The sequence below is a fragment of the Anser anser genome (genome assembly GCF_964211835.1).
Source record: "Anser anser genome assembly, chromosome: 5".
Taxonomy (NCBI): domain Eukaryota; kingdom Metazoa; phylum Chordata; class Aves; order Anseriformes; family Anatidae; genus Anser; species Anser anser.
This window is the reverse complement of record NC_139725.1, coordinates 30,619,747-30,640,575: the sequence shown is the minus strand read 5'-3', so window position 1 is coordinate 30,640,575 and position 20,829 is coordinate 30,619,747. Positions and strand designations below refer to the sequence as shown.

The 20,829-nt window shown below is 40.2% G+C and overlaps 1 protein-coding gene across 20 annotated transcripts in view; it reads left to right on the top strand.

The window, feature by feature from the left end:
* The window catches only part of MAP3K9 (mitogen-activated protein kinase kinase kinase 9), a 79,433-nt gene that overhangs the window by 37,391 nt on the left and 21,213 nt on the right, over positions 1–20,829 (top strand). For 4 of the 20 annotated variants that reach the window (XR_014584630.1, XR_014584631.1, XR_014584632.1 and 1 more), the window contains exons 6-11: positions 1,990–2,230; positions 3,003–3,125; positions 3,857–4,010; positions 7,652–7,764; positions 8,415–9,230; positions 10,429–15,050. Coding sequence is in view for 2 of the 20 variants with exons in the window: in XM_083836635.1 (XP_083692761.1) it covers positions 1,990–2,230; positions 3,003–3,125; positions 3,857–4,010; positions 7,652–7,764; positions 8,415–9,230; positions 10,429–10,910 (1,929 nt within the window). In the remaining 18 variants the exon portion in view is untranslated. Of the gene's footprint in view, positions 1–1,989; positions 2,231–3,002; positions 3,126–3,856; positions 4,011–7,651; positions 7,765–8,414; positions 9,231–10,428; positions 20,821–20,829 lie in introns of those variants that run through there. The other 16 variants (XR_014584626.1, XR_014584627.1, XR_014584636.1 and 13 more) reach the window with 15 other exon arrangements.

Genomic DNA, 20,829 nt, shown 5'->3' with positions numbered 1-20,829 from the left:
GTTGTGGGCACAGCCAAAGTGGATTAACTATAATAAACACGAGTGCTAACAGGGGAATGGTCCAACAACTGTTGTAACTGAAATCCATCTGGGTAAATAGCAGGGAATGAAGGTCCTAGCAGGAATAAAAGGAACTGTGATCATCAATCTCAAGGAGTGGAAGTTAAGCAAAGAGGATGAAGTTCTGTTCTTCAAACGCAGTCAGAAAGAAAGTGCAGCTTGCTGCATCAGTCCGTAAGGACCTTAACACAGTACAGTGTTGGAATGAAGTACTGCAGTGGAATTGTTACTGAAATAGTAGCATTTCACTGCCTCTCACCTGAAAACATTCATAATAAACACCCAACTTGATTTGGGCTCAGAAGTTGAGTTTAGGAGGTATGTGTGTGAGGAGGATGATCTTGAGTTTAGGGGAGAGAAGCCCCAAAACAGTTCTTAAAACATTTCTATGCACATACTGTAGTAGCTTTTGGAGGAAAAAGAAAAGCTGATAGGTATTTCCCTGCTGCACAATGTGGTTCCTTAGCATAAATGTGTTGGAACAGTTCTTGAAAACCAGAAACTTCAACAGAGAAACAGATGACAAAAACACATCTAGACTGCTCTCATATTTTGAGTACTGTGTTCCTCTACAGCAGTGGGGAAAGAGATTTAATATCCTATTCACCTCATGAGTAAAATGAACTAAACCTCTGTGATGATTGCACAGGTAACAATTACATTATTAAGAAAAAAAAAAAGCATCTATCTGATGAAGAGTTCAAATTGAACTTCATCTTATTTTTTTACCTTCTGTGGTGGATGTAGCCAGCTGGAGATAATTATTCTGAGTGCTGAATTCTTTTGTGCTTGTGGTGAGAGGAGTGCAGTGAGAAGAGCAAAATATTTTGAGATCTCAAGGACCATTTCAGTTGATTCATTTCCTCAACAAAGGAGAGGTCAAAAACTTTGCAATATGATTCTTTATGCTTGAGAAGCAACCATGCTTAGTGGAAACTGATGGGAATGGCCTCTTCACGATGTTTTCTTTATTGATTTTTATGTTAGAGTTGGGCTTTGTGCTATTTTATGATGCATGACTTGGAAAGGTTATTTTTAAACAGTTTAAGTCAATACTGAAGCTAACATACGTACTTACTGAACACGAAAGTAAGGATTAGTTCTTTTCAAAACTAAAAATAAATATTGCAAAATGGGTTCCCATGTACATGGTACTCTCCAGTGGTGCTTGAAAACATGTGCATGTCAGGATATCCAGCATCTTTTCTCATGACCTTGAATTTAGGATTTAGTACCTTTTCACAAAGTCACAGAATGTTTGAGGTTGGGAGGGAGCTCTGGAGGTCATCTGGTCCAGCCCTGCTGCTAAGGCAGGGCCACCTACAGCAGGTTGCCCAGGACCATGTCCAGGCAGCTTCTGAATACTGTGTGTTTTTTGAATAACGTGTGCATGCCCATTGCTTCTTGTACTGTCACTGGGCGCCACTGAGCAGAGTCTGTCGTCTTTACACTCTCCCTTCAGGTAATTATACCCATTGGTGAGATCCCCCTGAGCCTTCTCTTCTCCAGGCTGAACAGTCCCAGCTCTCTCAACCTTTCCGCATAGGAGAGGTGCTTCAATCCCTTCAGCATCTTGGTGGCCCTTGGACTCTCTCAAGTATGTCCATGCCTCTCTTGTACTGAGGAGCCCAGAATAAGGGATGGTACTCCAGGTGTGGCCTCACCACAGAGTAGAGAATTTGGACATATATTTCTAAAGAAATTTTAATGCAAAATGTTAATACTGATCAGAAGGGCCTTGAATGGCAAGTGCTGAAGTTCTTTAGCATTATTTTTAGGTTTTTGGCTTTCAGCTGAGCCTTTAAACAGTGGTGCTAGCAGTGCAGTGAACATAAGTCACTGCTGCTGTACCTTCAGAGTGGGTAGTAGTAGCCTAAATGCCCAGATCATGAGGTAGCTTTTCTTTTCTCCTTTCTGATCGCCCTGCAGGAGCTTCGCACATGGGAAGAAGAGCTGACTCGTGCTGCTGTTGAACAGAAGAACCATGAGGAGTTGCTCCGAAGGCGGGAACAGGAGCTGGCAGAGCGTGAGATTGATATCCTGGAAAGGGAGCTCAACATCATTATCCACCAGCTGTGTCAGGAGAAGCCCCGGGTGAAGAAACGCATGGGGAAGTTCAAGAAGAATCGGCTCAAGTTAAAAGATGGCAATAATATCAGCCTGCCTTCAGGTTGGTGAGGCGGGCAGTGTCAGGCGAAATGGGAGGAACAGGTGAACCTGTAGCTTTGGTGCCTCCTTTGTGCTGACACTTATGCATTAGAAAGTATTGGATGTACTTTGGGAGAAAAAATAGCTCTGGCATCAAGAAACTAAGTTTGATGGTCTTATGGCTAGCATTCCCCACAGGCAACAGTTCAAAGTGTACAGGAAAAAAAGTGAGTTTGAGATGTTACACTGTTAGTTGAAAGACTGTATATGGCTCATAGCAAAAATTTTGGTGTTGCAGTTTAGCATGTTACTGCTCAAAATGATCAGTTTAATAAAGTTTGTACCTTTTTAAAAAAAAAAATGTTGCTGCTCTGGGAATATTTTACAAAATGCAGCAGAAACCGTAAGCTACTGGATTTTTTGCTGCAGGAATCTGAAAAAAAAGTCAAAAGAACATGTTGATAGCTGTGAGACCACAGCACTACGCAGCTAGTTCATATGTGAACTCAAGTTAACACAAAAGTGATCTCTAATACAACCCTGAAAGAAGTGTTAACTACTGGTGAGGTGTCTGGGATATCAGAGTGTCTTCATGAATATGAGCATGTCTTTGTCCCGAAGGAATTGTGTAAAAAATGGGCAGCAATTAGCTGTAAAAGTTTAGTTTTACATGGGTCCTGTAAATTTCATGCTTTGAAGGTTATGATAAATGATTAATTCTTTTTTCTTATATTTAAAAAAATGTAACTGTCTTTCTGCTTATGTTTTGATTTTTTTTTTCTTTTGATAAACAGATTTCCAGCATAAATTCACTGTGCAGGCTTCTCCAACGATGGATAAAAGGAAAAGCTTGATCAGTAGCTGCTCCAGCCCTCCTGCAAGTCCTACCATTATTCCCAGACTCAGGGCCATACAGTGTAAGGAGCTCAATGTAGTATTGAATTTGGGAAATGTGCAGTCTGTCAGCGTGGTAAGATGCCAAGATTCCATATCTAGGACAGGACTGTAAAAAATGTTCCTAAAATGTTGGCCTTGTGCCCTGCATGTATGAATTTAGAGAGAAAAATAGCGTGTGTTGGCAAGTGGGAGTGGGGAGTTGGGTTTTGTATTCTTTGGAGTCTAAGCCTCACCTATCTTCTTGAAAGATTGCTGCTGCGCTGTACAGAAAATACATTCCTTGGGTGTACAGGCTGATCTTTAAAAGACTAATTTGCAGAGTAGATCTGTGAAACATAAGTGAAGATGATTAAGTTACTGATGGAAGGACAGAAAAACAAGGATGGTTGTCATGAAAGTGGTGTTCCCATAATAACAGAATTAGGGAGATAAGTGTGTACTAGAAGTATGAAAGGAATGTTAGCTAATGTGCAGTGTTTGTATCGGCTATCACGACACTTGTGTTTCTGGTATCAAACTGGTATTTCTAAAAAAGAAACCAGTGGAGAAATAAAGCCATAAAGCGTGTCTGCAGCTATTTGAACGGATCTGGTTGTTAGATTAGTGTTGATACATGCTGAGAATTATGTGAAAGAACCCCAAATGGACACTTCCGCTACTATTCTTCTGGCTTGTGTTCTTTGCGTTGTTTTGGGACCAACCTGTTTATCTGTTTTTTCCCATTTTCCCACCATTTTTCCAACTTGTTTAGTGACTCCTGCTGAAAGCAGTAAAACATGGGGACGAAACTCAGTCCTTCCAAAGGAGGAAGGAGAGGAAGAAGAGAAGAGAGGCCAGAAGAAAAAAGGGCGCACATGGGGACCAAGCTCACTTTGTCACAAGGAGCTAGGTGCAGGAGAAGATGGGTAAGAAGAGAGGGCCTGGAATCAGACTGGTGTCCAGGTTCTGAAACTGGTTATGAGCTGGCTCACAGGAGTTTTGCCTGTCTTCTTGCAAGCAGTTTTCTGCTTACAGATTTGCTGTACCTGAGGTATTAGAGATCCAAAACAGAGACCCATGTTGCATTCAGTCCCTTGCTAGAGGTCCAGTACAGACCTGATGCTTTTGCTGTCCGCTATTACCTTATGTCTATTTTTAAGCAGTAGAACTTCCTTTTACGCAGCTCCTTAGCTGTGTAAAACTATTTCTTTTCTGGTTTTTCTTTATTTTCAGGCTCAACTTACTGTAATTTCATATCATGTCTGCAAATATTTATTTTACAGTTCTCAACTATAATTTTTAAAAAGATTTTCCATGATGCTGTTTAAAAAGTATCTGTAGAGCCAGTCAAACATTGTCTTTTCCAGCTTTTTTAAAGGACACATGTACCTTGAGTGAATACATATCTGCAGAAAATCACTTTTAGGACATGAGTTGCACCTGGCCCTTTTCTGTAGATTCTTGTTCTGTGGCACCGTTTTTTTCTGTGAATTATTTCTACCCGTACTCAGATTATTGCTGAAATGCTGCTTAAAACAGAGGAATATTTTAATGATCTAAGACCCATGAGAGGTTTGAATGCCTCATGATTTTTAGCAGAACTTGAAGCTTTCTCCACTGCTAAATTGATAGTTTGACTTTTTCCATACTTTTAGCAGGGATAATAAGATAACTAAGAAGATTTCTTTAATATTGTGTGTTCAGGTGTGAAACTCCTAGCAAACAGATGTTTATATAATGTATCACCACTGCAGTATTCTTCAGGAGGGCCTAAATCTAAGCATTCAGTGCTCAAGAGACATTAGGATAATGCCCTCAATAATAGGCTTTAACTTTTGGTTAGCCCTGAAGTGGTCATGCAGTTGGACTAGAGGATCTTTGAAGGTCCCTTCTAACTGAACTGCTTTATTCTATTCCAGTGACATTAAACCACATTCTTCATTCTAAGCACTCTTGACAATATGTGTTAACAGGGCAATGTGGAGGAAGCTTCTTTGGCTGCTGCCTGTACTTTATCTGTACTGTAGACAGAGCATTGCATTCTTCAGAATTAAAACATGCCATATTTTACAGTCATTAATTATTCAAAAAAATATAAAAGGTCAGGAGACTACTGAAGCTGATAGAGAAACACTTCAGCCTTGAAGTGTTTTAGGAATTAGGGTAATAAATCTTTTATTCTGTTTTTCTGTTCCTTTCTGTGCAGTCTGAAGAACTGAATTGTTTTCGAGCACAGACAGCTGAAAAGGAGTTACATGCTAACTACGGCTGCTCTTAAAATTATCCTGTTCTCTTGAAAACTGTGGTGATCTGTACTATTCACCACCTTTTCCAGGAAGGCATTGTAAGACCATTGCATTTTGCAAAGTATCTGAAATATGATAGCGTTACTGAGAGGGCAGTGTGGTTAACATACAATGAACTACAACTTCTCACTGAGAACACGCCAGACTGCAGATTATTGAAAAGGAATAGGGTTGCAGTAAATATTAGTACCTTGGTTGATAGAGTGTTTGCTATTCTTATTTTTTTTTTTAAGTCTGATTTGGGAGAACAGGGATTAAAAAAAAAAAGTTAATTGAAGAGCTAAACTTAGCATAGAAAAGTCCAGTGTAAGCTTTCCCCATGACACTGCTGGTAACAGCAGTGCTGCTGTTCCATCTGCTTATGCAACTCTGATGAAGCCAACGTGAATCTTCATCTTTAGCATCCCTTTCAATGTATTTTCCATAGGATGTAATCAAAAGTTTAGGCAGGAATTACACTATAGCAATTGCTGTGAAATTCTCTAGCATGAGTTAATTTACCTATAATTAAGCAAAGCTAGTCACGAATTGATTACAGTCATTATTCACCCTTCTGCGTTTATCTTTGAGCATAAGAAATATATACAGCAGCAGAAAGTTGTAGCATATTCTCAAGGATATCCTCTGCACAGGTCTTCAGGGTCTCCTGGTAGTGTTTTATCACATAGCTGAGTGTAGTGTGGAGGGAATAAATTGCAAAATTGTAAAATCATGTGGCTTGTCTTTCTCAACAAGTAGGATTCTGTGTACTGTGCTGCCTGGGTTCAAGTTCATAGCAGGGTACTACATACGCCAGAATGATTAATGTTGGGAAAATGATGAACTTTTGAGACAGGTGAGAACTGTATGGGCTGCTTTTTGTGTAATCTAAAACTATTCCGGAATATTGGAAACAGCGAGAACCTTTGAAAAGTAATGTCTATAGAACGGTGATCAACCAGCTGAACATGTGCTGAATCAAGCTTGAACCTTGTGACCTTGCTATAGTAATATGGTTTGTCTGATGACAAGCATGGCTTCCCAGTTAGGTAGAGAATAGAGGAAAAAATACATACCGAGTATGTATAACCTTGAAATCCTGGCACAGAAGTCGTCTTAGACATGCAGAATGATTCGTGTGAAAAATGAGAATCATGAGAGAGTTCATTACAGTCCTTCCCTTACAGAAAAAGGAGGATATGAGCATATACAAGCTGTCTCTTTTCAAAGAACAACACAAGTTAGTCATGCGGCTAGAAGAGGTCTCTCCTACTAATTTTTCAGTTCTTTCAGTAACAAAGAGATGCTATGGTATGTCCAGTTGGGATCATTCAGACTATCCATAGATATTTTTGTCTCCTTTCACTTCAAGTTCTGACTGCCCAAAGTGCTTTTTAGGCTTTTTGCCAACACTGACGTGTTTCACGTTGGAGTTTGTAGAAAGGCACCATAGATATCCCAGATCAGAGAACATTAATAACCAAAGAATAAAATGTTGTTGACTTGTGGATGTGTCAAAAAATTGTGCAATTTACTGTGTTTTTTTCTGATGTCATGAAGGTATTGCAGGGAACGAATAGGATGGTGATAATGAAGATCTATGAATAGGGACTACTAATAAGCTCAGGTGCAAAGTAAAATTCCTCTAAACTCGGATGACTTGAAAGCAGGGATTTATTTTGTGTTTTTTTTTGTTTTGGTTTGATTTTTTGGTCTATAACTAAAAAGCAATGGCATGATATATGGTGTTTAGTTACCTATTTTTCCATAATCTGCAGCTTATGCTTTTAACTGCCTGTACTTCAATGCAGTGTTTCCTTTAAAGGAAAAGTGTTGAGTCTTATAATATAGAGGCATCTAACTCTTCTGTTTTACTGACTTCAGTGTATTGCATTCCCATTAAGTTATCTTTGATTTTCGTTGTTTATTTGTTTCACATGGGAAAGTTTTTGTAGATATTTTTTCCCTCCTCCTGCTGAGCACTTTTTGTACCTGCCATGGTAGGTTTGCCTTGATTTAAAATGAAAATATCTAATTTCTGTAGTGGTGGTTTTTATTATTCTTAATTCGTAGCCGTTGTTTAGCATAGCAACCAAAAGATCTCTGCTGATATTACAAATGAGGGAGGTGTTGTAAAATGTCTTGCTATGGGAGGACCTTAAATCTATGTAATTAAGGTAGATACATGCATGACCTAAGTAGAGCAGTAGAGAATATGGAAGGAAGGAATGAAAGGTTATTGTCAGCATTATACATTTTATCCTGTCTTTCTGTTATTTCAGTCTAAAAGCTCTGGTAGAAGGATACAAACAGTGGTCATCCAGTGCACCAAACCTAGGGAAAATCCAGAGAACTGCACCTGCTTTTCCAGGATTCACCAGCTTAGCGGAGATGGGTAAAGGATTTCCCTGGACTTGTCATTCTCATCTCCACTTCCGTTCACATTTGAATGAACTTTCCATTTCCTGACCTTTACCTGATATCTTACAGCAGTATTTTCATTTTGGTGGCATCTAGCTTTTCTTTATTCTGTGTGAAATAACTTTCTCCTTCTGGATTTTCTGTTTGTTCATCTCTGTTCTTGCATTTCTTATCTGTCAAGCTAACAAGCTTCTCTTAATTCCCTCTTAACTCCATGTTACCTTTCAACTCCTTTCCTGTTAATATTTAGGTGAGCAGTATGGTTACACCTTTACTTGCTGGGAGAGATCCTTATCATTTTCCTACCTGTTCACTCCTGACTCCCAAACATATAAACTTTAGAAATAACTGAAATGTAGATTTCTTCTCGTATGCTGTTCCATAATTGATCCTGAACAGATCAGCATGCCAGTAACTTCCACTATGATAGCGTTTTCCAGCTACTTGTCTCCGCTTACCTGTTTGGAGAGAGTAGTTTGTGTTTGGCAGTTGGTGAATGATGCTTGTGATGAGAAGGATAGTTGCATCTTCTGGAAAGAAGTTTCTCATATGTATTTGTAAGACGGGGAATTTTGCCCGTGAGTCTTATATCAATGCGAAGTATTTCTTGTGTTTGCTTTTCAGATGATGAAGACAGCGAATGTCTTAATGGGGAGGGCAAAGTGCACCCTTCACCTGGGCACAACCAGTCATACCTCTGCATCCCATTTCAGAAGAATGAAGACTGGGATGGGCCTTCTAGTGATGCCAATGATGAGTCCACCCCTGTGAACTCTGCTACTAGCACCCCACAGCTGACACCCACCAACAGCCTCAAACGTAGTGGCTCCCACCACAAACGGTGCGAGATTGCCTTGCTTGGCTGTGGAGCGGTGCTGGCTGCTGCAGGCCTGGGGTTTGATCTGCTAGAAGCAGGGAAGTGTCAGCTGCTGATTGAAGAGGAGCCAGAGCCACCCAAGGAGGAGAAGAAAAAGCGTGATAGCATTTTCCAGCGAGCTGGACGCCCGCGCAGGAGCACTAGCCCACCTTCCCGAAAAATCTTCAAAAAAGATGAGCCCATGTTGTTGCTAGGCGAGCCATCCACATCCCTCACCCTTCTTTCCCTGTCTTCCATTTCCGAATGTAATTCCACCCGGTCCCTGCTGCGCTCAGACAGTGATGAGATTGTGGTGTATGAAATGCCTGTCAGCCCAGTGACGGTCAAGGCTCCCTTGCCAGCCATTAACAACCCATTAGTCAATGTCCAGATTGAGAGGTTCAAACAAGACCCCAACCAGTCCCTGACTCCCACACACGTGACGGTCTCTTCCCACACCCAGCAAGGCGGGCACAGGCGCACACCTTCTGATGGGGCCATCAAAGGGACTGGACTAGTTGTCAATGGGTGCCCAACCAGTGGATGCCCTTCCAGTAGCTGTTTAACTGGAGCACTGGGAGCAGGTAGGTTTTCAGCCATCTTCCTTTTCCTCTTCAGAAGAAGGGCCCAAACAGTATAATTACAAGTTAGGAAGTAAACGTGTTGCTTATACAGCATCTGTGGTGATGGCCAGTCCACAAGAAGGGCTTGTGGATGCTGTCTTTACACAAATAATGAATGGAGTAATGCAGTAACAATCTGTTCCATTATCTCTACACCAAGGAACTCTGCTTCACAATGCTGTGAGGTAGAGTATGTTGTTTCTTAGACAAAGATGATATCAAGGTACAACTGCTGTTCATTTTCAGAAGTTCCTCAGAATTCCATCTGTTGCCTTTATACACTTGTTTGTATTGGTGTTACTATTTCAAAGCAAATTCTAATCCTTACGGCAGTGAAGACTGAGTCTCTTAAAGTAGTGTGGGGCTGAGCCACTGTTGCTCTTACTGCTTTGCAAGCAAGAGGGATTTTCCTAGGTAGGTAGTGTTCTGCTTGTTGCAGTCTTTAGGAGTGGCTGTGACTTGATAAGTTAATAAATGCTTTCCTGTTTTTCTGCCCTAGTAATTTAGGGAAAAGGAGGACTAGAATATGAAATTAAAGCCTGATTTAATTAGACTTTTCCCAATGGTAGAACAAAATATGAGGTTGTCTGTTGAAAGGCAGTCTGCAGTAAAATGTGGGTTAATGCAGCTGAGAACACTTACTAAAATACTAATGAAAGTATATCTTGTGTTTTAAAAACAACCAAACAAAACCAGGAAGTGTCCACAGTAGATTTTGTTAAATGACTCTTCCAGGGAATTTGTCCAGCTCACTGCAAACAGGTGTCACACATCCTGCTGTGCAAGTGTCTCCCTGATCCATTCAAGCCATTAATGGTAATGTACCCTCCAAAGGATTTGGAGAGTCCTCACCTCTGATAGGAGGCCAAATCCATGCTCTCCAGTCTGAGGATGAAGAAAACAAATCAGGAACGAACAAAATACTTTGCCTATGCTAGGCAAATGAAACGGGTGTTCCACAATGTGTTGAGAATGATGTAGGAATAAAGAAACCAGTTATTCGCTTCAATCTTGAAGATGTGGAGGTTGTAGATTCTGAATGGAGGCTTTCTGCTTTCAGAATATTTTCACAGTGTACATACAATAAGATCTGTTGGAACCTTTTAGCAGTGACATCTAACATGTTTCCCTCTTCTTTCACCTTCTCCGTTTTGGATAGGTGTATTAAAAACACCTAGTCCAAGTAGAGATCCAAATGAGGTCCCTCGCCTGCCAGACCCCAACCTTGTTTTTCCTCCAACCCCGAGACGATGGAATGCACAGCAGGACCCCACACTGGAAAGACCCAAGACGTTGGAGTTCCTGCCTCGGCCTCGTCCCGCAGCCAGCCGACAGCGGCTTGATCCCTGGTGGTTTGTGTCACCCAGCAATGCCAAGGGTGAATCTTCTGCCAACAGTTCAAGTACTGACACTCCGAGCAATCTGGACTCTTGTTTTGCGAGTAGCAGCAGCACTGTGGAAGAGAGACCCGGACTTCCTGCACTGCTTCCTTTCCAGGTGGGTCTTCCTGTAGAGGAGCGGACACTGTTGGACATAGATGCTGAGGGGCAGAGCCAGGACAGCACCATTCCGCTATGCAGAAGTGAACTTAACACACACAAAGCTGCAGCATATGAACTCAAGCAAGAATTCTGGTCTTAGTATGAAATCCACTGGGGACAGTAAGCCTCTCTAAATTCACTCCTACTTTTTGCACTGAGAATGCACTTTGAAGACAGATGAGGTGGAGGGATGCTACAGAGATCATATGGTGCTGCCTCTGCTGAAGATGTTGTTCGACTGCCTGATTGTTGTCTGCAGTTGGATGTAACTTAGCAACTCGAAGCTGCTGACCTTTGCTGTGGGGTTTTTCTGTAGTCTTCCCTGTCCTCTTACTGCAGTTTGTATCTGCAGTAAGCTAAAATTATCATATCAAAGTCTTTGTTACTGACCTTATAGGATTTGGCACTTGCAGTAAGTATACTGGTATCTATCCTGGTATTAATCAGTATTTTCAAAACTCAAGTACTATACTACAGCAGACACCAGTGTTTATTTTCCCAAAGATTCCAGGACAGAAACAAGTTGTTATCTGGAGACTACCTTCTCTAAAATGTATCATTAGAAAGGCCTGGAAATCGTGGTGTCCCCACTGAAGGAGCAGAAATAACTATCTTACACTTGCTTGCCCCGTTTTGCTCATGTGCTAGTGCAAGGTGGAACAGATTGCTGAGGAAGGGCATGGCATCTCCATTGATGGAGGTCTTTGAGAACAGTCTAGGCTGTTGGGAATGAGTAGATAAGTTGATCCTGGCTTCAAGGTGGGGTGGGTGGACTTTGATCTCTTGAGGTCCCTCTCAGCCCTATTTTTCCATGACCCTTTGCTGTCAAAATGATGAAGGGGAATAGTATGACCACTCACTCTAGCTTGCTTTTTTGTTTTGAGCTTTAGTTCCATCAGCCTCCTTTTTTTTCCCCCCTATATTGCAGGCTCATAGTCAAGCTGCCTCAGCTTTGGGAAGGGAATTGGCAGGAACTCTTTCTTTAAAGCTGTGTTGGCTTGCAGAAGTAAATTATGTCCCCTTGTTCTTTTTTTCTTCCTCTTCTTCTTTCTTACTCTTTTTAAGGAGTGGCCCTTGAAACCCAAGACTGCTCTTGTGCACACTGATATTTGTTGAAGGCTCTTTTGAAATTGAGACTTGTGTTGTTAGTAGTTGGATTGTGCAAATAGGAATCAGAACATCTGGATTCTGTCTTATTTAGTCGCTGACTCACTGTGTGACCTTGGGCAAATAATGTAACCTCTCCGTGCCTGAATTTCCCCATCTGTAAATAATAGGGTTAATACCTACCTCACGGGGGGGGATGGGACCTATGTAATTTGTATAAAGTCCTTTGACATCTTTGCGTGGAAGGCATTATAGACATGTAAAACATTTTTGTTTAAATCTGTAAAAACTCCTAACTCTGGACAAGGAACAGACCCCTCTCTTGCAGGAGGAAGTCACACAACTAAGGTGTGCCTATGATCACAGTTTTCTTTAGAGACTGCAAGTGTGTCTGTGCCCAACAAGTCTATCTTACAGCTTTAATGAGAGCTTCACTCTTGCCCAGTTTCAGCATTATACATTATGGATGTGGCCTTTACGTGAGATTATTAGGGTAGTCTGCTTTATTGCAGGGTACAGCATATCTGTTTAGTTTTTTGTACAGATCTCTGCTCATTCTGCTAATCTGCTAACCATTTGGGTGCAAATGACTGACTTCATGGTGCTGCCAGTGCTGCACTCACCCAGTTAGGGAAGTCTAGCCCTGTAGCGCAGGCAGTGTAGCTGAAGGCTTTCTTGCAGCAGCACAGACAACATGATTGTTCAGATGTTTGCAACCTTATGTTAAAAACCAGCATGTGTGGGGAAATACTGTCTTTAGTTGTTTTTTTAATTCTGAGGGCTAAACCCAGCATGTTGCCATTGGTCAAGTGTACCCTTTTATCAAGCAAATACAGTATCTTACCACAGAGAAAAGTCACATTTCTTTGCTCATCTCATTCCATGAAACTTATTTAATGGCAGAATTACTCTTTGCCTATTCGATTGAATGATCCAGAGTTAGCCTAGATAATGTTACAATGGCAGCTGAAGCTGGATGGACTGCTGACTGTGTAGGCAAGGTACTCTGGTGTGGGGCTAAGAAACTTTAAAAAGAAAACTTACGTTTCTGGCACTTGTGTTAAACGTTGGCCTTTAGCATTTTGGGTTTCTTAAAACATGAGGGCGGGGAACCCCATAAACAGATGATTAATTTCCATTGTGCTATAGAAACAAACTCAAGGAAAGAAGCTTGGTCAGAAGTTGGGTCAGAGGGACTTAAAGCAAGAGATTAAAACTACTGAGTTCTCATGGTCTCCCTTATCCTTCTAGAAAGTCTGAAACAAAACTGGATCAGCTGTTCTGAAGAGTTATGCTTTCTGTGCAAAAAGTGTCACTACAAAAGTCATAGGAAGCAGCATCTGCTCTCCAAAGACATCATCCGGAATAGCTCTTTTGTGTAGGAAAGTTAAAGAAGAAACAAAATCCTTTCCTTCTCTCTCACTTCTAGATAATCACTTGGTGAAGGTGGTGTGTAGCTAACCTGTTAGAAGTATTTTGTTCCAAAGAGCATCTTCCCTAACACCAAACGGACAGCAAAGGAACTGAGTGGACAAGGTGACATAGAATTTAAGGATCCAGATTAGGGTTTCCAGTTTAGATATTCCATATTACAGAGCTGCCAGAAAGATTGGGTAGGACCATAATGCTTTCCAAATGTTCCTTGGATGCAATTATCTTAATTGAATCTAGCATGTGAAATAAAACAAGGTAGTCTCTTCGAGCATCGACCCATAAATGAGTCTTCCACCTGTGATCGGTCCCTGGACTAGCCTGAGGTATCAGGCACGAGGTGTCTGTTGTAAAACAAAGCTGTAGTCTTTAGCAAGTGGTGGGATATTCTCTGACAGGCAGAGGGCTCTCAAGGCAAAGAGTTGTCAGGTATTTACTGTATGCATCCTGAAAGCTGAGGCCGTGTGCATGTTAAAGCCAGGCAGAACCTTTCCCTATATCCATCTTGGCATGACATCCTGGCTTGATTTCTCTCCTGCCTTAATCTGTTTATTTTTCCATCCCAGCTGTGGGTGCCGAGGTTCCCCAAATCCCCAAAAGAGTGCTTCACTATAGTCCACTAGGTACTGAGAAGAAACGAGCCAGTCAGGAAGCTCAGATCTCTTTTTTACTGGTTATTAGTATTCCCGTTTCTCAGTGAGACAAAAGTTTCATTATTGACATACCTTTCTAGCAGTGTTCTTGAGAAAGATGGTGAAAATCTTGCTATAAAAATAAATGTATTTTTTCCTTAAATACCTGAATAAGTTGCACTTTTTGGCTAAGAACCAGAAAAAGAGAACGCAAGATCATGAAACCACTGAGCAGTTTAAAACAATGAGAAAAGAATGGAATAAAATATGTTAAAGTAATTACAGGGCTCACAAAGAGGAAATGACATTTTGTAACTGATGCTAAGAGTAGTAAGATTGTTGCTGTGAAAAAAATTAAGTTTGGAAATACATATGTATTTTCTTTAAAATAGTTGGCTGGCAATATATGTCACTAATTTATGTAACTGATTTAGGAATTTAGAATATTTTTGCCAACCCTTCAAAATACGCTATCCCTGTGTTCTGTTTTTCTTGTAAAATTGAGGGGAAAGCACAGATGTAGCGACAATGCAAAAAAATACAGTTTTTTACTAAATTTCTACTGGTTTCACAGAAATTGAATGTGGGACATGTAGAGAGAAGAAAGCTTTTGTGTCAAAACTAAGGCGGTAATAGTTATGGATTTTTTGTAATATTGTTGCTTCCTATGGACTGCACAATGCTCTGTTTTGCCATCAAGGAGGTCTCATCTCCTTTGATCCTTTTCAGAGGTGCAAATGTAACTTTTTATAGGTATCTTTTTTCCTTCAGATTATTATTGCAGTGGGTTGATATTCAGTATGGGGCAGGGAACCTCAATGAAAATATTCTTTTTGTAATGGTTTTCTAACAAAATGAGTATTTTCAAAGTGAATTTTTCATTATTGATGTGGAAAGACCTGTTCTGGTTTGGTATGCTTTTATGATGAAGTATTTTTCTGTACCTCTAGGAACGGGAGTAGTTGCCTTCCTCTTCATAGCATGCTGTTATCTTAAGACTTTATGGACAATACTGCGTAGAGATGTTACTTCGATTGTCATGAAACTGGATACCTCTCATTCTGTTGAAGGTGAGGCAGTAATGATTGAGTAGAGAAAGGTCTTTACCATCTGGAGTGTTTTATTAAGGAGAAAATGACAGGAAACCTCCTAACATGAGCCACCTTTCTATCTTTTACCTAACTTTTATTTGAAACTTAATTCATCTCTGTGGGATGAATATGGGAACTGGAGACCCATTAGCTGTATAGAACCAAACTTAATACAATATCCCCAAATTCAGTGTTAGCTTGTTACTTTTGTAAGTAATTTTAAGCTAGTATCAATGTTGGTTTTTTTTCTTTGGGTTTTTTTGAAACCTTTCCTCTTGGAAAATGATGCTTATTGCTTTCTAAGCTTTTCCATTCATTTTGGAACTACTCTTAAGAACTCTTCAACTCCTTGGCAAATAGGAAGTTATATCTTGCAGTGATATAGGTCCTCCTTTCAGCTTCAGTTTTTTCAGCATGAAATAAGGAAACCTGTATTTGGAAATGAAGATATCTGATCCTTGTTGCTACAGGATAGTTGCTTTGCTTCAGTATTTATAACTCGCTTAAGGCTATAATTTGGGTAAAACGGGATACTAACTGTGAAGGGAGAGGCATGTGTTAAAATACAGTTGCAAACCAGCAATAAGTACAGCGTGTATGTTCAAACAGAACCAAAACACACTCATGCTGTCATAGAGGATAACGTTAAGGTTTCCTAAACCTTTGGTTCATTATATAATTAAGATATCTTTAAGAAATAATGTCTTCCTGTGTTTTTCTGTTATGTTTACTATGGTAAGATTAGAATAAGGTGGTTGGCACAGCCAGTGGTCTTGTATCTAGCTGGAGAGAAGGTATTTTTAATCAGATGTTTATCATTTTTCTATTTTTGTATCCAGTATTGTGGTTTAGATTTTCCTTTTTTATTGTGGTTAGCAAACAAAAGAGTCTTAAGAAGAACTTGTGTTTGTTTCCTTAGCTCTGCTTTCACAGTTTCACAAAACAATACTGAAATGCATTTATAGCTTATTTTGCTGCTCCCTCTTATGAACACACTAGTAGAATGTCACATGCTGCAGTGTTAATGTGCATTTGCTTTTGTTTTTTCTCTTGCTCAGCTTTTTTAAGCAGCTTTGCCATTGGTCATAGATGAATACAGCTTCTGAAATCGCCTACATCAGCTTTATTTTTGTATTTTAAAAACATTCATTCCCAAGCTAAGAAGCATGTGCTTGATTATAAGGTAATTTCCCACTGGTGACTGGGTGGTGGATCTCATGTAGCTACCAGACGACTTCTTGTTCCTTCCTAACAAGTATCTTTTTTTTTTCACTAGAAAATCTTCAGCACTTCATCAGTGTTGTATACAAGAAACATGTTTCATCTCTTTCTGCACATGAATTAAAAAAAACAACAAAACTTTTTCTGTTGGTTCCAAATGACCAGGAACATCATTTTCCTACTGAGTGTGGCTTTTTGGGCTGGTCTTTTTTAAGCCTGCGAATCACCTATGTGTATTTTAGGTGCATCTGCATTCCTAGGTGCCTTCTGTTTCACATGCATCCTTGCTAGGGCCTTAGGTTGTTTTTTTGGAGGGAACTCTTGGAATGATGTAGCTTTCAGTACTGTAGTGTTATCATACGTCAGGCCAAACACCAGCACTGCAAACATTTTGTGTCCTCCCATTTGCTGACTTGTGTATACCCCTGTGGAAACAAGTGCGCTATAATTAGCTCTCCTTATCTCTTGGTTAGAATTCTAAATACATTATTTCAGTGGCTGTCCCTATCCCGTCTTAATCAGTTATTAATTCTTGATACTGTAATATTATGGGGCCCAAGACAGAAAGCAACACTTGTTTTAGGTGTTCTTTGACCTGAAACATTTTCAAGGTAGAAGCGTAAAACTCAGCTGGGGGAAGTGAAGGTGGAAGTTGACAGAAAATAGCCAATATATGGGTAAAATTATTATTCTTTTGTAGTAAAACAGTCAGGATAGAGGATACTAGGTGCTTGGTAATCTCTGGGCATCATAGGTAAGTTGGGTCCTAAAGAAGAATTTGAGGATTGTGTAGTGACTTTGTTTCTGGTTGGCTTTATTTTACCCTGAGCTACCTCATTTGTAGAGATGGAGTGTGAAGAAAGGATAAGGGTGTTGGTTTTTTTTGGTTTTTTTTTTGGCAGGAATTGTTCTAGGTAGGCAGTTGAGGCTGGAATGATGAGAGGACAGAGGAAAACATTTGTATTTGGCTCTCTGACGCTCAGATTCCTGATGGAAAAATAAAACCAGCAGTTCAGTTTGATAAGTTAAGGTTATGCTTGCTTTTACTATGTAGGTCTCCAAAATAAACAGTAAATGACAAGGCAGAGGGCATGTTTCCTGGTGGTTTTCAACCCATGGAAGAGCTGAACGTCTGCAGTGCGGAAAGGTGGTAATTTCATATTGGTCACTGCTGCTGTTAAAGGTGAAAGTATGTTTTTTGAAACAGATCTTTTTATACTTTCGTATTCTTTAAGTGAACCTGTATGCAGTCTTGTTTCCCTGTATTCGCTGTTGTTTTCCTAATATATTTGATTTTAATACAGTTCTCATGTCTGAATGCTAATAATGTGCAGACAGTCCAATATAGCTAATACTAAGAAACCATGACACATTTTTAGTGTGTAATATAGTGGATTTATAAGCTTGAAGTGGGCACCTGTTGGGTCTGTAGCTTATGGGTCAGTCAGATGCTAGCCCAGCTAGCAAATGGAGGCTTAGACCAACCAGATCTGCAGGAGGAATGCCAAAGTTGTATTTGCTTAGAATAAGTTACTTGAAAAATAATAATGCTGGGGAAAAATGTTCCTTCATTACTCAGAAGTACTTTTCTAGGATCTTGTCCATGCTTGGAGTTTAGCTTCCAGCTAGTGAGAGCCCACATTGTTTTTAAAAGTAGTTAGCTGAAGCCCCAGCATAAGACCAGGATAAAGTATTTATTTATGCTATTTAGGAGTGATTAGCACTGTCTCTTTGTCCTACCTTGATTGTTCCGATGTAGCATTTTCTTGAGAACAGATGCTGAGGTTGGGTAAAACTAACCTTCTTGCCTTGAAGCAGGAGAGGGGAGAGACACGGGTCGGAGAAAGAAGAAACATTGCTCTAGCCATGTCCTAATGCTTTTCCCTCTCTTAGTAGCAGAGGTTATAATGGAGCAGAAAGACATACCAGTGCTTTTTCAGGCTTCATTGATAAGAATGCCGCTAACATGAGATTTCAGTATATAAACAAGTTCTTTGGGAACCCTTGTAATTGGTTTCTTGTCATTGAGTTTCAAAACAAATGGGGTCCCTGATTACTGTTTGGCTTAGCTCAGTTGCACACTGATCTTCTTGAGTTTAACTGCAGTTGGAGGAGAACTGAGCTTTTTCCTTGGGTTCTTCTGGAATTTCATAGATGTGGCCGCTTCTCAACTTGGGGGTAAGGTATTGGGATGTTTCTTCCCAGGCACAGTTTGTGTCACAAAATGAGTTCTCTTGACTGATTGCCCAGATGTTCATAGTAGGCTTGTATTTCTGTCTTGCATGCTTTAGTGAGCAGCTCTTAAAATGTCAACATGGTTAGTACTCGTATCTGAATAGGGCAGCTAATACCTCTGAGCTGATTTTTCACTCTGCATCTAAAGCAGATGTTACTGCATCAGTTCTGCCATTGCTCTGTTTTCAAGGTTATCTTGGCAACCGTAACATCCAGAAATCCTAGGCTGTAAAGAACAACTCAGCAGCAAAAAAATAAAAAAATAGAAAGCATACCAGTGTTTGCCGGTTGAGCAGTTGAGTTTGGCGAGTGCTCTTTACAGGGAGTAAAAGCCATTTTTGTGCAGCATAAGTCTGTCTGAGAGACAGCTGAATTCCAAGTGGAGAGTATACCTAGGTCTGCTTAAAGTCAGTGCCCCTCATAGTTGTCAGCTTTAATAAGAAACCATGTAAAGCTAAGAACATCTAGTAGTAAAAATTTGTATTTGGGGCACTGTCTTTTAACTAGAAGGGCAAGAGGCTTCAGTTCAAGGAAGCTATTCATCTCATAATTAAACATCACTGGAATCAATGGAATGTATCTGGGTCCAAATACACAAGACCCCAAGTCAGCAAAGCTATTCTAATCTGAACCGGGGTGTCTGTAGAGATTAATGGTGAAGGACCAGCCTCTATACTTAGTCAGAGGAAGTTCCTTCACAACTTTCTGGGTTTGATTGCTCTGACTTGTGTGGCCTTTCTACGCCTGCATTTGCCATGCCTGTTTGACTGCTAATTCTTACCATAAACAAGGGAAGCTTTGAGAGAATGTTCTGACACAGGAGGGAAAGAGCAATGACTTTTGCACTAGCAGATTGCTAGCTGCAAAGGGGCAATAAGTGGTGTGTGGAGGTTGTATGTACAAATGCTGGTGTTAAACCTGAGGCCTCTTCTCAGTTTTGTTTTTCCATTTCAAAAACGCATCCTTCCAGGCTGGTGGACAGACCTGACAAGTTCGATAGTGATCAACATCCACCACCATTGTTAGGTTCTTGGGTTCTTGTTTGTCAGCTGTTGGCCCAGCATTTTGTGCTGGTGTGTATGATTTCTTTGCTATAAATGCAGAACAAGCTGGGAATTTCAGAGATAATTTGCGTGACTTAAGTTGAGAGGCTTATATGGAGTGGGGAGGGCAACAGTGGTAGAAAAATCAGGGAAACTACCTGTGCTTTTAACAATGTCTCTTCTGTGGCTTTGAAAGTCCAAGAATTTCTAAGCCAGAGAATGTATTTCCTCCCTCTTTTTATAAGCTATGTCTTTCTTTTGCCTTATTAATTATGGATCTGCTCCTGCTTCTGTTTAAATCCAGCTGCAAAAATCAGTGACCTGACTTCCTAGGTACAATGTTGTAAATCTGAAGAACCAGGTGAGTAGATTACTCCCAGTGTAAGATCATGCCCACATGTCCATTCATTTGAGGTATGGGATAGTTCCTGCTTGTGTTGAAATTCCTTTGTGGAGCGTGTTAGGTACTTCGTAAGAAACTCCAAACTCTGCAGGACTGGGATTCATCTTACGACACTAAGTATTTCAGTCCATTTGTGGAGACCTCCTGTATGTCTTCTCTTCTGTTCATGGTGTTCAAAAGTCTGTTGCTATGGAAGTAGCACCTGAGGGTGTGTTTTGCCTGAAGAACCTGCAATGAAGCAGTTGCGTTAGCAAGTGGTAACGTACCCCAGAGTTGAGTAAACTAATGGAAGCCACCGAGTTTTTCTTGTTTGTGTGATGAAATGTTGTCAAATGAAGTGATTTGTTGGAGCCTTCCTTTAACCTCTGTACAGCAGTAAGCTTAGGGGAAAATAAGATTGCATTATTTTTTAAAAAGCTTTATTTGTGACCCGGCCTTGTTGCCTCTGACCCTCTTGGGCTTAAATAGTTAAATTATATTAATGTCCAGTTTGTTTCACTGTAGGTAACACATCAACTGAATACTCTTGTGCATAATCTACTGTATCTTTCCTCTGTTCTGTGTCAATGTATTATGTGTATTTGGATTACAGTTCTTTTTTTGTATTAAATTATTTTATGTTATAGAACAATATTTAAGCAAAGCAAAGAGCTAATGAAAGTTGTTGGCGTTCTGAGATTTTTTTTCTCTTTGCTTTTTTTTGGATGTACTGTAAATTGTAAACCAAGGATGCCAAGCAGGCTTGGTTCAATGGCTAAAATTATTGTATTACAGTGTAATGCTGATCTAGGCCTTGTCTCAACACTAGAGCACACAGACTTGAATAAAACTGTTATAAAAGTGATCATCTTTAGGT